We start from the raw sequence: 14,771 nt of genomic DNA on the forward strand, positions 1-14,771 counted from the left end.
GTGAATAGCTGAGGCCCAAGTACTGATCCTTGGGGCACCCCACTAGTTACAGCCTGCCAACCCGAAAATGATGCGTTTATCCCTACTCTCTGTTTTCTGTCCGTCAACCAATCCTCTATCCATGCTGATAAATTACCCTCAACCGCATGAACTTGGATAGAGAACTGGTTGGCAGATAGAAAGCAAAGAGTTGGAATAAACGGGTCTTTTTCCGAGTGGCAGGCAGTGACTAGTGGGGTACCGCAGGGATCGGTCCTGGGACCCCAGCTATGCACAATATATATTAATGATCTAGACAAGGGAATAAGATGTAATATCTCCAAGTTTGCAGATGACACAAAGCTGGGTGGGCGTGTGTGCTGTGAGGAGGATGCAGAGAAACTCCAGGATGATTTGGACAGGTTGGGTGATTGGGCAGAAGCATGGCAGATGCAATATAATGTGGATAAATGTGAGGTTATCCACTTTGGTGTGAAAAACAGGAAGGCAGATTATTATCTGAACGCCAATAGATTGGGAGAAGGGGAAGTGCAACGAGACCTGGGTGTCCTTGTGCACCAGTCGCTGAAGGTAAGCATGCAGGTGCAGCAGGTGGTTAAGAAGGCAAATGGTATGTTGGCCTTCGTAGCGAGAGGGTTTGAGTACAGGAACAAGGATGTCTTGCTGCAGTTTTACAGGGCCTTGGTGAGACCACATCTGGAGTATTGTGTGCAGTTTTGGTCGCCTTATCTGAGGAAGGATATTCTGGCCATGGAAGGAGCTCAGCGAAGATTCACCAGGCTGATACCTGGGATGGCAGGAATGACGTATGAGGAGAGATTGGGTCAATTGGGCTTGTACTCGCTGGAGTTTAGAAGAATGAGAGGAGATCTCATTGAAACTTATAAAATTCTGGCAGGACTGGACAGACTAGATGCAGGGAGGATGTTCCCGATGGTCGGGGAGTCCAGAACCAGGGGTCACAGTCTAAGGATAAGGTGTAGGCCTATTAGGACAGAAATTAGGAGGAATTTCTTCACCCAGAGAGTGGTGAACCTTTGGAATTCTCTACCACAGAAGGCAGTAGAGGCTAATTCATTAAATATATTCAAGAAGGAGTTGGATATATTTCTTAAGGCTAAAGGGATCAAGGGGGATGGGGAGAAAGCAGGGACCGGGTACTGAACTTGGATGATCAGCCATGATCGCATTGAATGGCGGAGCAGCCTCGAGGGGCCGAATGGCCTACTCCTGCTCCTATCTTCTATGTTTAACCCTTATCTTGCAGAACAACCTTTTATGTGGCACCTTATCGAATGCCTTTTGGAAATCCAAATTTACTATCTACCCTGCGAGTTACATCCTCAAAATACTCGAATAAATTTGTTAAACACGATTTCTCTTTCACAAAACCATGTTGACTCTGCCTAATGATATTACGATTTTCTAAATGCCCTGTTACCACTTACTTAATAATGGATTCCAGCATTTTCTCGACAATTGATGTCAAGCTAATTGGACGGTAGTTCTATGTTTTCTCTCTCCCTTTTTTGAATAGTGGTGTTACATTTGCTACCTTCCACACCACTGGAACTGTTCTAGAATCTCGGGAATTTTGGAAAATCACAACCAATGCACTCACTATCTCTGCAGTTATCTCTTGTAGAACCCGAGGATGTAGGGGTCCAGGGGATGTGTTGGCTTTTAGTCCCATTATTTTCTCAAGTACTTTTTCTCTACTGTTCTTAATAATTTCCCTTCCTTTCATTTGCCCCTTGGTGCCCCACTATTTTTGGTATGTTTTTTGTGTCTTCCACTGTGAAAACAGATACCCTTCCCCTTCGCCTGGCACCTTCCCGTGCAAGCGGAGGAGTTGTAACACCTGCCCCTATACCTCCCCCCTTCCCACTGTCCAGGGCCCCAAACACCCCTTCCAGGTGAAACAGCGATTTACTTGTACTTCTCGCAATCTAGTATACTGTATTCGCTGCTCACGATGCGGTCTCCTCTACATTGGGGAGACCAAACGCAGATTGGGTGACCGCTTTGCGGAACACCTCCGTTCAGTCCGTAAGGGTGACCCCGAGCTTCCGGTCGCCTGTCATTTTAATTCACCGCTCCATTCCCACTCGGACCTCACCGTCCTTGGCCTCTTGTATTGTTCCACGGAAGCTCAACGTAAACTCGAGGAACAGCACCTCATCTTCCGATTAGGCAGTCTGCAGCCTTCCGGACTCAATATCGAGTTCAACAATTTCAGATCATAAGCTCGGCCCCCATTTCATTTTCTCTTGTAATTGTTCCACTCCTTTCCACCCCCCCCTTTCCTTTTGTTTCTCTCTCACACCTGGCAGCTATCTTTTGCCCTGCCAGTACACTTTACACCTAATCCCAGCCTATTACCATCTCGTCCAGCTTCTAATCTCTTTTACTTCTTTTGTTTCTTTTATTCTTTTGTCTGATCGCAGCCCTGCCTTCGATCTAGTTTCTTTTCTTTTCAGTTTTGAAGAAGGGTCCAACCCGAAATGTCAACTCAAATTTCTCTCCACGGATGTTGCCTGACCTGCTGAGTTTTTCCAGCATTTTCTGTTGTTATTTACAATATATTTGTTTAAGGTCTCTGCCATTTCCTTATTCCCCATTATAATTTCTCCTGTCTCAGCTTCTAAGGGATCAATGCTTACTTTTGCTACTCTCTTCTGTTCTACATACTTGTAGATACTCTTACAATCTGTTCTTATATTTCTTGCTACTTTACTCTCCTATTCTATTTTGTCCCTTTTTATCAATGTTTTGGTCATTCTTTGATGGTCTCTAAAGCTTATTACTATTCTTTGCAACATTATAAGCCTCTTTTAATCCAATACTATCCTTAACTTCTTCAGTTAGCCAAGGATGGATCAGTTTTCAACAGGAGTTTTTAATTCTCAACGGAATGTATATTCACTGAGAATAATGGAATATGTTTTTAAATGTTTGCCACTGTTTATCTACCATCATATCTTCTAATCTAATTTTCCAATCTACCATAGCCAACACACCACTCATACCTAAGTAATTGGCTTTATTTAAGTTTAAGACACTAGTTCAGACATAAGTATTTCGCTCTCAAGCCCAATGTGATATTCTATCATATTATGATCACTCTTTCCCAGAGGATCCTTTACTATGAGATAACTGAAGTCTCCCATCCCTGGTATGATTCGCATAGATTTGGACACAATACTCTAGCTGAGGCCTAAACAGTGATTTATAAAGGTTTACCATAATTTCCTTGCGTTGGTACTCCATGCCTCTATTGATAAAGCCTAGGGTCCCAAATGATTTATTAATAGCCTTAACAATATGCCCTGCCACCTTCAAAGATTTGAGTATGTGAATCCCAAGGTGTCTGTTGCCTCTCCTCAGTTTTCCTTCCAAAATGCATCACTTCACACTGTTCTGCATTAAATTTCATCTGCCATGTGACTTCCCATGTTATTAGTCTATCTACATCTTCCTGAAAACTTCTACTATCCTTTTCACTGTTTACTATGTTTCCAAGCTTTGTGTCATCTGCAAACATTGAAATTATGCCCCCCAATTGTCAAAGTCCAGATCATAAATATGTATCAGAAAGAGCAGGGGTCCTAATACTGACCCCTGGGGGATACCACTGTATACTTCCCTCTAGTCTCAAACAAAAATTCAGCACCACTCTTTGCTTTCTGTCTCATGGCCAATTTTGAATCAATGTTAACATTCCCCCTTTGATCACATGGGCTTCAATTTTGCTGACAAGTCTATTACATCGCACTTTATCAAACACCTTTGAGAGTACAACAGAAAACAAATGATACTTTGGCTACAGTTCCCTATTTTGATCAGAATCCTTACATTTTGGTTCTTGTTTTGCCACCAACATTGTGGTCCATTTGATACCGAGTTCCTTGGCATATTCATCACCATACCAGACCAGCAGCTCGCACCGAGGAGGAACAGGCTTGCAAGTCCTGTAATAAATTTTGCCACAGTGCTGAAAGGCTACAAGGTTCTGCTCCTCCTCCTTTCTGGCACAGTTAACAAACCTGGAACATAACATACAAATATTTAAGTGGCCAAAAAGAAGTTAAAATTGTAAAATGAATACAGAATGTAAAGCATATTAGTATAGAGAGTTAGAATGAGAGAACATGTCCCCAGCCATGGACAAATTTCAATTTCAAACATACTGTCAGGAGAGGACACTCAGTGGGGACCAATCACGTCAGTGTAGATACAGAAGATAATGGCCCCAATATTTCTAAGTAGGGAGTGTCTGACGGGGGGTGGGAGAGGTGCAGCAATCCAGAAATACGGGTTTCCCGGAGTTCCTGCTGAATATAATGCCTAGAGCTGATTAAAAAATTTGGCTCGTTTTCCCAGCCACAGCCACCCAGAATGAAAGGCTGACTGGCTGTTGGTTGGGATATTGTACTGGATGGATCATATGAAATGGGACAAATGATCTTCATCCGTTACTATCTTGTGATCCTCACAATATGGTATCAGTCTTCCCTCACCTCATCCAATTTGATGTAGATTCATCCTTCGCATCAATGTATTCAAAATCCTTGTTGGATTTGCTGATCTGCAGAATAGTATTTTGATAAAAAGAATGGAATAATAAAAATTTTAAAAGCAACTTTATCTTTATATTAGACTGTCATAAGGCTTAACACGTATTGCAAGATTCTATTACATCGCCTCCCACGTCTGAGTAAAAATTGACCTTCCTCTTACCTGTGTTCTGTGATTATACCTTTTCATCTGAGTGCCCAGTTGAACACGATGGCTGGGACTGAAATGATGTAGCATCGGAGCTTGAAAAATAGTATAATGGTGCTGAACAGTTTCAGGAAGCTTTGTAAAGTCGGGAAAGGTCCCTGAATTACTGTATCGCCAGAGCGCCCAGGATTTGGCAACTACCATTCAATACATTCTGAAACTAGGAATGATGAGAGTTGGTTGAGGTGATGCCTGACTCACCTTTGTTCATAAATACAATGACAGCAGGCTCTGGGAATCTCCTGGAACTGCTTTAATAGGATAATACCTGAATTAGAGCAACAGCACTAAATTAATCAGAAGATGAACAAAGTACAAGGGACTGGAATGTAGGCTCATTCTTAGTTGACCTTGGCTCAGCACAAAGCCATTGGATTAAAATGATAACAGCTACAAGGCCATCCATTACCAACAGGCTCTATTCCTCAAAAACAGGAGTGGGGAATCAAGCTAAGAATGCAATAGACAGAGGCCTAGAAATTGGATAAGGCCCAAAAACAGGCGCGGGCAGCACGATGTGCCCACACCCGTTCAAAGTAGTGCAGGCAGCACATAAAATTCATGCTGCCTGCTCATTATAATGGCCCAGAACTTGGTGTCGGGGGCTTGCCGCGCGTGCAAGCCTCCGATGTGCGCTCACCCTGCGCGCCGACATCTGAAACCTGGCCCGCAGTGGATTTCCTTTCAGTGGCCAGGTTCTGATGTCAGCGCGCTGTGCTAACCTGACCCAGCGGCGTAGTTAGTGCGATGTGCCGGCTGGGATCAGGTTAGCACTGTTCAGCCAATCAGGGGAGGGGAAACTTCATTCATAAGTTTGAGAGTAAGAACTGTCAAACTCATGAGAAGTACTGCACCCCAAAACACTACTTAAACTTTAAATAAAATTTTAAAAAACATCCCAATCATTAAATTAAGTATAAATAAGTTTTAAAAAAAACTTAAACAATAATTTTTTTTTTTTGAAAAAAATAAATTTTTAATAAAAAGGGTCTAAAACTAAACTTACCTTATTGTAGATTCTTTAAAAATATAAACCTGTGGAAAAAAAAATTCTAAATTGCACTAAAACACCACTTACCTGTAAAAATAAATACTTATGTGTGCTTTTTACAAGCGTAAAGACCGGAGGCCTTTACACATGCGCAAATCCCCCAAAACAGAGGAAATCCAAGACGCACGCGCTGCCCCCTACAGCGCACGCGCTAGCCTCTTCAACTCTTGGGTTGGAGGAGAGGAAATGCCGGTTTTCAGCGCATGCGCTGTGCATGCTGAAAACCGGCATTTCCTCCGGCCAGACGCGTGAGTACCCCTTCCGTACTCACGCGTTTGGGGAGGAATTTCTGCCCCAATGATTGTAGCGCTGAAATGTGCTGCTGATTGTCTTAGTGCTGATTCGGGGGCCAATATTGGGTGGAGTCTAGTGGCCAATAAAGTTTGTTCAAGGCTCTAATACAGGGGAAGTGCATTTTTGCACAAACACCTCATTGTCATTGTGCAGAAAACCATGGCCCAATAGCCAAGAAAAAGGGAAAGGAGATTTTCTGATGTGGCACTGGAGGCCTTGATCGTGGAGGTTCTATGACATCCTTAGGTCCTCTACCAACAGGGGGCAGGAGGCCCGCGGACACAAGAAGGCTGTGGGTGGAGACTGCTGAAGCCGTCAGTATGATGAGTGTTGTCCACAGAACCTGGATCCAGTGCTGCAAAATGTTTAGTGACCTCACACGACTGGTCAAGGTGATTAAATGCATCTTCAAATACCATATCCCACTATCTGTGCCATGAATCGCGCACACTGTTCAATGCACCACACCCCCATCAGTCACCTACCAACAATCTCTAGCCAGCACCACTCATACCTCACACACTTAACACTGCTGCAAGACTTACACCCACATCTCACACCTTGCACAAATTGCCAGCTATTCAACCATGGCAGGCACATCACCCAAACATATTGTACCACACTCACTGACACTTCCCTTTCTCTTGCAGGCCAAGTTGCTGCACAACCTCCGGGAGCACCAGCAGATGGGTGAAGGGTCATCGGGTGGCAGTTCTGTCAACAAGGGCAAACGGCGATGACGAAGTCCAGCACCGCCTTCAGTGTGCCAGTGCAGCCTTCGGTCACCTCAGGAAGAGAGTGTTTGAAGACCAGGACCTCAAACCCAGCACCAAGCTCATGGTCTACAGAGCAGTAGTGATACCAGCCCTCCTGTATGCCTCAGAGACATGGACCATTTACAGCAGGCACCTCAAAGCACTGGAAAGGTACCACCAATGCTGCCTCCGCAAGATCCTGTAAATCCATTGGCAGGATAGGCGCAGCAACGTTAGTGTTCTCGCTCAGGCCAACATCCCCAGCATCGAAGCTTTGACCACGCTCGATCAGCTCCAATGGACAGGTCACATCATCCACATGCCCGATATGAGACTCCCAAAACAAGCGCTCTACTCGGAGCTCCGACACGGCAAGAGAGCCCCAGGCGGGCAGAGGAAATGCTTCAAGGACACCCTCAAAGCCTCCTTGAAAAAGTGCAATGTCCCCACCGACAGCTGGGAATCCCTGGCCCAAGACCACACAAAATGGAGGAGACGCACCCGGGAAGGTGCTGAACACCTAGAATCTCTTCACCGGGAGCAAGCGGCAGCCAAGCGCAAGCAACGCAAGGAGTGTACGTCAACCCAAGCACCCCACCCACCTGCCCGCCCCTGCAACCACCATCTGCCCCACCTGTGACAGAGACTGTCGGTCCTGCATTGGACTGATCAGTCACCTGAGAACTCATGTTTAATGTGGAAGCAAGTCATCCTCGGTTCCCAGGGACTGCCTAAGAAGTAAGAAGAAGGGCAAGTCAGAATTGAGAACCTCATGGACTTGAGGGAAGTAGTGCTCACAATAATTGTTGGGGCAGTGACAGAGTCCGTGGAGTGCGGGGAAGTGAAAAACATTGCTGATGATGACGGTATGCTTATACCTAATCCTTCTTCTCTCAGCCCACTATCCCTCATCCCACAATCTCTTTTCACTTGCACGCTGTTGATGGTGTATGCATGGATATCTGGCTTTCCCTCCTACCTCAACACAACCCGACCCTTGTGCATTTCTCCTTTCAGATACCCAAGCACATTCAGCAGCCCAGCCTGACTCTGAAGTTCTGGAGGAGGAGAGTGATGGAGGAGAAGCAAATGGCACTGTAAAGTAGCAGAAGTGCCAGGAGGCGGGAAGATGTGCTGCTTCGGGTCCCGTCTCCTGGAGGCGGGAAAGGCATTAAATACTTTTAACTGCCTGTTAACAGGCAGAAGAAAGGATTAGTGCCATTTTACCTTCACAGCTGAAGGCGTCCCGACCTCGGAGAACCCCGTCGGGTTGGAGGTGACGTGGAGGAGGTCTTCGGCAGTCGGAGGTACCTGGAAATATGATGTAGAGGTAAGTGATGGGTGCAAGTGTGGAGTGGTAAGTATGTAAGGTGAGTGACAAGTGTAAAAAAATGGTCACTTACCTTTTTTTCTCCCTACAGCCTTCATCCTCTCTGGATCGGGAGACCCGACATCCTCCTTGTCGATTTCACAGACTGGCTGTTGGATCCTCCAAACCAACAGCCATGTGAAATCTACAAATTGAAAGGTTTTGTTGGAGGAAAATTTAAAATGGCACCGTAGTGCCTGCTGAAATACTTGACATTTATTGACATTTTGCAGACACTGGCATAACAGACAGCTGACTTGATCTGCTTGCACCAACTTGTGATATCACTTGTACAGACGTAAGACAGGAACGGCTAGTCAACTGTTGGGTTAAAACTGTAAGAGCGAAAAATTATGTTTAGGAAGAACAAGGGAGGTAAAGGGTGTTTAAGGGCGGGGTTACGCAACTGGCAGGACATAGGTATCACTGTGAGAATAGGGTTGCGAAATACCAACATGTCACATGAAAGAAGCTAGCTAACAGTAATATAATTAAGTTGTTTGTGAAAGAAGCTAGCTAATGGTATAATAATATAATTAACTTGTTTTTGACAGAATGTGATTAAGGGTTGCTAAGGTATCGGATTGGCCAAAGTTGAAGGATGCTAAAGTACCAGATTGACCAAGGAATTAATGTAATAACTGCTGAGATGGTACCTTTCCTGTTTTTAAACTGTATAAAAGAAGCTCGGCTACTATTGTAAAACCGAGAAGCTGGCAGCTGAGACCGCGGGGTCTACTGTTCTTCTTCTCCCAGAGTGCTCTGTATATTAAACTGTGCATTTTTACTTCTCTCAAACTATTTGGTTGTGTGAGTTTAAGTTGGGTAACGCGTCAACCTCGTATATCACTTGGCCCACTCAGGCGCCAATTAGACCCTAACAGTTTGATGAGTCCTGAACACAAGCACTCATCAAACTACAGAGAATGTCAGCGTTTGACAGCCTCACAGAACTGTCAAACGCTGACAATTCTTCTTTCAAGTCTTGTCTGACGATGACGTGCTCTGTCAGTGACTTCCTCGCTAATTGGCCTGCTGAGCCAGCAGGGCGGGCTTAACAAGGTCAATCAGGGGAAAATCCCTCTGGTTGGTCAGACGAGGGTAGAGGCGGGACATCGACACAAGCAACAGTCACGCCTCCAAATTGTCTCCATTGAGAAAATCCAGCCCATTGATGTGACGATCTGTCTCATCTAACTATCTGGGGCATGCGCAGGCAACGGCAGCACTACCGACCTCGCAAAATGGCGGCCACCGCAGGACCCACCAAAAGCAAGGCAGCCACCATTTCTCAGCAAAACCAGCCTGACCGGCCAGCGCTGAGACTTCAGAATTCGCGGTCACGGAGTTCAATAATTGCCTCAGCTAGCAGGGGGGTGGGGAGGAATTCTAGTGAGGGATTTTGTTTCAGAGGGTGAACATGCTGCCTCAGCTGGGGGCGGGGTGGGTGGCAGAGTTTTTATAAATAGTTGGGAGTCTGCTATGGCCTCAGTGGTGTGAGAGGATTTTTCTCTCAGCACTGACACTATCAGCTGTGGGGAAGGTGCTGTGAACTTTGATACACCTTTGGTCTCAGTGGGGTGAATTGCAATTGTTTCCTCTGTGGTGGTGTTTGGTGGGTTTCAGTCAGATAAAAGCATGTTTGCTTTCTCGCTTCCTGATGGTGGTGAGTCATGTTCGGGTAGTTCCGTGGCTGCTCCCAGCCCTACAATAAACACACCCAGTAATCCATTCTTCATTTGTGAACATTTCCATGTGTTGACAGGCTAGTTGAACACAAGAGGCCTCACAGCAAAGACTAATTCTGTCTTCACTCGCTGTCTACTTACCAGTAGGACTCACTGAGTAGCAACTCGGAATGGGAACCTTGGATAATTTATAGAAAATAAATTCCAATAAGTCCTGAACTTTATTATAAAATAAGGAACTTGATAACGAAGCAGTCACTTACCGCCCATGAATATCCACTGACAGCCTCTGCTTCTTCATTTGATACTATTCCTTCATAGGGTCCAAAGTGAACGCCTTTGGGAATAACCTGCCCTTCATTCCATACACCAAGACCAGCTTTTCGAACTTTTGAAGTCGCTATGCTGAGACCCTCCGGAAGGGTTAAACGTGCTCTGTCTGGCTGACTGAATTCCACCACCATGTCCTTTGGGAACACTGCAGGGCCATGCACAGGGCATTCTTCAATAAAAAATGTCTCGCAGTCTTCACAAACTAACACATAAAATACAAATTAAAGATGGATCAGGATCTCAATTCATTATTCAGTGTTAATGAAGGTAAAAGGTACTAGTACTGAGAAAGGATAGATTACCTATCATAGATTGATTTCCCTCATTGTTTGATTGCAATTCAGTCTGCACACACGATATTTCCATGATCTATCAGCTGGTGAAAACACTTGGGGCATCTTCCCTCTGTGAAAATTACACCCAGTGCCAGTCAGATCTTCCCCCACTCTGTTGTATACAAGGGCTTGTTCTGGGCGACATGTTCGGTTCTTTACTCCAAGAAGGCAGTACTGACCACAATTAACAGGATTGCAAAAACTGTCAACAGTATCTCCAGGCTGTGCCACACCAGGTAAGATTAGAAGTGGGCAGGAAGTGAATTTTGCACAAGGAGGCTGAATTACCTCCTATAGCTACCTCATTCTTTGCATGAAGTTCAACCTGCATATCCAGTAACAAAAGTCCCTCTAAACTATCAGGCAAATCACACTAGGGGACAGTGTCACTTCTCAAATTTGCCCTTTCAGTTATGCCATCATCTTGTCCCCACACCCCTTCCTAAACCATGCTGACTCCCAACTTACATAGATACATAGATACATAGAAGATAGGAGCAGGAGTAGGCCATTCGGCCCTTCGTGCCTGCTCCGCCATTTAATGAGATCATGGCTGATCCTTTAATTCAGTATCCCGTCCCCGCCTTCTCTCCGTAACCCTTAACCCCTTTTGCCCGTAGAAATATATCTAATTCCCTCTTAAATATATTTAATGAGCTGGCGTACACTGCCCTCTGTGGCAATGAGTTCCACAGGTTCACCACTCTCTGAGTGAAGAAATTCCCCCTCATCTCTGTCCTAAATGGTTTAGCCCTTATCCTTAAATTATGTCCTCTAGTTCTGTTCTCACCCGCCAAGGGAAACATTCCTTCTGCATCCAGTCTGTCTAGACCTGTCAGAATTTTATACACTTCTATGAGGTCCCCTCTCAATCTTCTAAACTCCAGTGTGTACATCCCTAAACTACATAGTCTCTCCTCATAGGTCATTCCCGCCATTCCTGGTATCAGCCTGGTGAATCGCCGCTGCACCCCCTCCATGGCAAGAACATCCTTCCTCAGATGAGGCGACCAAAACTGTACACAGTACTCGAGGTGTGGTCTCACCAGTGCCCTGTACAGCTGCAGCAAGGTATCCCTGTTCCTGTATTCTAACCCTTTTGCTATGAAGGCCAGCATACCGTTTGCCTTCTTGACCGCCTGTTGCACCTGCATGCTCGCCTTCAGTGACTGGTGTACAAGAACACCCAGGTCTCTCTGTACTTCCCCCTCTCCCAATCTATTGCCATTTAAATAATAATTTGCCCTCCCGTTCCTGCACCCAAGGTGGATAACTTCGCACTTGTCCACATTATAGTGCATCTGCCATTTATCCGCCCAATCGCCCAGTCTGTCCAAATCGCTCTGGAGCTTCCTGGTCTCTTCCTCTGAGCCCACCCCACCTCCTAGTTTAGTGTCGTCTGCAAATTTGGAAATGCTGCATCCGACTCCCTGATCCAGGTCATTAATGTAAATTGTGAACAGCTGGGGGCCCAGGACAGATCCCTGTGGTACCCCACTTGTTACTGCCTGCCATTCAGAAAATGAGCCGTTTATTCCAACTCTCTGTTTTCTATCTGACAGCCAGTTCCCTATCCACGCCAAAACTTTCCCCTTTATCCCATGAGCCTCAATTTTCCATGCTAATCTTTTATGTGGGACCTTATCGAAGGCCTTTTGGAAGTCCAGGTACACCACATCTACTGGCTCTCCCCCATCTATTCTACCAGTTACTCCCTCAAAAAATTCCAATAGATTAGTCAAGCACGATTTACCCTTTGTAAATCCATGTTGACTCTGTCCTATCCTGTCCCCATTTGCTAAGCTTAATTCTGGCTGCACCGTCAATTCTTCGGAGATGGTCATTGTTTGCCGTTCATAAGTTTGAATGCTAGCTGCCACTTGTCAGCCCAAGCCTGGATTTTGTCCAGGTCCTGCTGCAGGCTGGTATAGGATGCTTCAATATCTTAGACAAGGAGCTGCTATTCCCTGTAATCAGGGGCCATTAGTTTATAATTACTGAAAGTCCTATTCTATTTTATTACAAGATTCCAGAATTATTATCAATAGTTTGGGGATCATATTTGTGATTGTTTTTCCTCAATGAAAAAGAACAATCGGTGCCTGTTTGTGGGCAAACACAGGCCTGCACTCCTGTCCCACCACTCTGACATGCTGCATTGCTCCACCAATCCCCTGGCCTACCAAGGCCCCTGTGTCATCACACCAAAACGCCCAATAAATTATTCCTGCCCTGAGGAAATGGATAGGTTACTTTGCACATACACAGGTAATCATCGTCACAAAGTTCCCTTTCTTCCGTATAAACTTTTCTCTCTCTATTTCTGAAACTGTATCTTCTGCTTTCAGTCGTTTTGGTTGTTTCATTTGCTGACCCCAAGATCTTTCCAGTATAGACAACTATGGAATAAATCAAAAAGATCATGAAGAAAAATTGAACCAATTAATTTTAATATTCTTGCATGTAAGGTTTGTTTCTGGTTACACAGAAGATGCTGAAGACATTTACATAATAATGCAAGACACTGTGTTAATCTGATTTGAATGACTACGGTAGTGGTCACATTATCAACATAGAGCATCGCTTCCTCATTAAAAAAAATAATTATTCAAAACAGTAATACTTTACTGAAATCCTTTATTCCAGGACAAATACCTTTATTGGATTTGCTACAAGATTCATTTTCACAAAGCAAGGTGCTCGTTTCTCTTTTGATCTTTTTAACTGGAGCTGTCTCTTCCATCGCTGAGGCATTGTCCTCAGTGAAGCTCCTGGAAACTTCAGCTTTATCCTTTCCTGAATGGGACGCCATCTGGGATGGGGCTTTTTGGTTCTGAAATGTAGAATTTGACGGTAAAACTGTATCTCACCGCTCCTGAATTAAAGAATAGCTGCCTCAAGTCTGCCTGTATTACTAAAGAGATTGTGTACAAGTCAAAGTGTTTGTCTATTTTTCCTGTCCATTAGTTGTTTTCGAATATTTAATAAACAAAGCTACCCAACTACCCGTTGGATAAATACAGTTGCTCCCCAGTGTAGTACTGGGCCACATATGTCAGAAAGTTCACATGTTTGATACCGTACTCCTGTGTTAAGTTTGCTGATCTCAGCAAATGTGGTAAACTTAATAGAATCATAGAATGGTTACAGCACAGAAGTAGGCGATTCTGCCTGTCGAGCCCATGCTGGCTCTCTGCAAGAGCACTTCAGCTAGTCCCACTCCCTGCCCTTTCCCCAGAGCCCTGCTAATTTATTTTCTTCGGGTACTTATCCAATTCCCTATTGAAAGCCACAATGAATCTGCCTCCACCACCCTTTCAGGCAGTGAATTCCAGATCCTAACCACTCGCTGTGTAAAACAGTTTTCCTCATGTCATAGAGTCATAGAGTTATACAGCACGGATAGAGGCCCTTCGGCCCATCGTGTCCGCGCCGGCCATCAAGCCCTGTCTAATCTAATCCCATATTCCAGCATTTGGTCCGTAGCCTTGTATGCTATGGCATTTCAAGTGCTCATCCAAATGCTTCTTAAATGTTGTGAGGGTTCCTGCCTCCACAACCCTTTCAGGCAGTGAGTTCCAGACCCCAACCACCCTCTGGGTGAAAAAGTTCTTTCTCAAATCCCCTCTAAACCTCCCGCCCTTTACCTTGAATCTATGCCCCCTAGTTATTGACCCCTCTACTAAGGGAAAAAGCTCCTCAGTATCCATCCTATCTATGCCCCTCATAATTTTGTACACCTCAATCATGTCCCCCCTCAGCCTCCTCTGCTCCAAGGAAAACAAACCCAATCTGCCCAGTCTCTCTTCATAGCTGAAGCGCTCCAGCCCTGGTAACATCCTGGTGAATCTCCTCTGCACCCTCTCCAAAGCGTTCACATCCTTCCTGTAGTGTGGCGACCAGAACTGCACACAGTATTCCAGCTGTGGCCTAACCAGTGTTTTATACAGCTCCATCATAACCTCCTTGCTCTTATATTCTATGCCTCGGCTAATGAAGGCAAGTATCCCATATGCCTTTTTTACCACCTTATCCACCTGTTCCGCCGCCTTCAGGGACCTGTGTACTTGCACACCCAGATCCCTCTGACCCTCCATCTTGCCTAGGGTCTTACCATTCATAGTGTATTCCCTTGCCTTGTTAGTCCCCCCAAAGTGCATC

The 14,771-nt window shown here is 45.1% G+C and overlaps 1 protein-coding gene across 1 annotated transcript; it reads right to left on the reverse strand.

Moving 5' to 3' along the window:
• Nucleotides 1-3,080: 3,080 nt before the first annotated feature.
• LOC147109825 (histone-lysine N-methyltransferase PRDM7-like) lies at nt 3,081-13,422 on the reverse strand. Its single transcript, XM_086002392.1, has 5 exons — nt 13,266-13,422; nt 12,875-13,009; nt 10,206-10,477; nt 4,521-4,588; nt 3,081-4,046 (listed from the first exon to the last, which is right to left on the reverse strand). Exons 1-5 carry the CDS (start codon nt 13,420-13,422, stop codon nt 3,824-3,826), a joined length of 855 nt encoding a protein of 284 aa, XP_085858518.1. The 3' UTR covers nt 3,081-3,823.
• Between the last annotated feature and the right edge of the window lie 1,349 nt (nt 13,423-14,771).

This window comes from Somniosus microcephalus, chromosome 12, assembly GCF_052327205.1.
Source record: "Somniosus microcephalus isolate GS21.2 chromosome 12, FLI_Smic_1.0, whole genome shotgun sequence".
In the NCBI taxonomy this organism is placed as follows: Eukaryota; Metazoa; Chordata; class Chondrichthyes; order Squaliformes; family Somniosidae; genus Somniosus; species Somniosus microcephalus.

What these genes read in the sequence shown, in the direction of transcription:
- LOC147109825 (XM_086002392.1), bottom strand. Translation starts at nt 13,422, where the DNA reads ATGGCGTCCCATTCAGGAAAGGATAAAGCTGAAGTTTCCAGGAGCTTC. An exon ending in TTGTAGCAAATCCAATAAAG is followed by an intron (nt 13,010 to 13,265) that starts GTATTTGTCCTG and finishes TTTATTCCATAG; the next exon opens with TTGTCTATACTGGAAAGATC. An exon ending in TCAGTGGATATTCATGGGCG is followed by an intron (nt 4,589 to 10,205) that starts GTAAGTGACTGC and finishes ACTATTCTGCAG; the next exon opens with ATCAGCAAATCCAACAAGGA.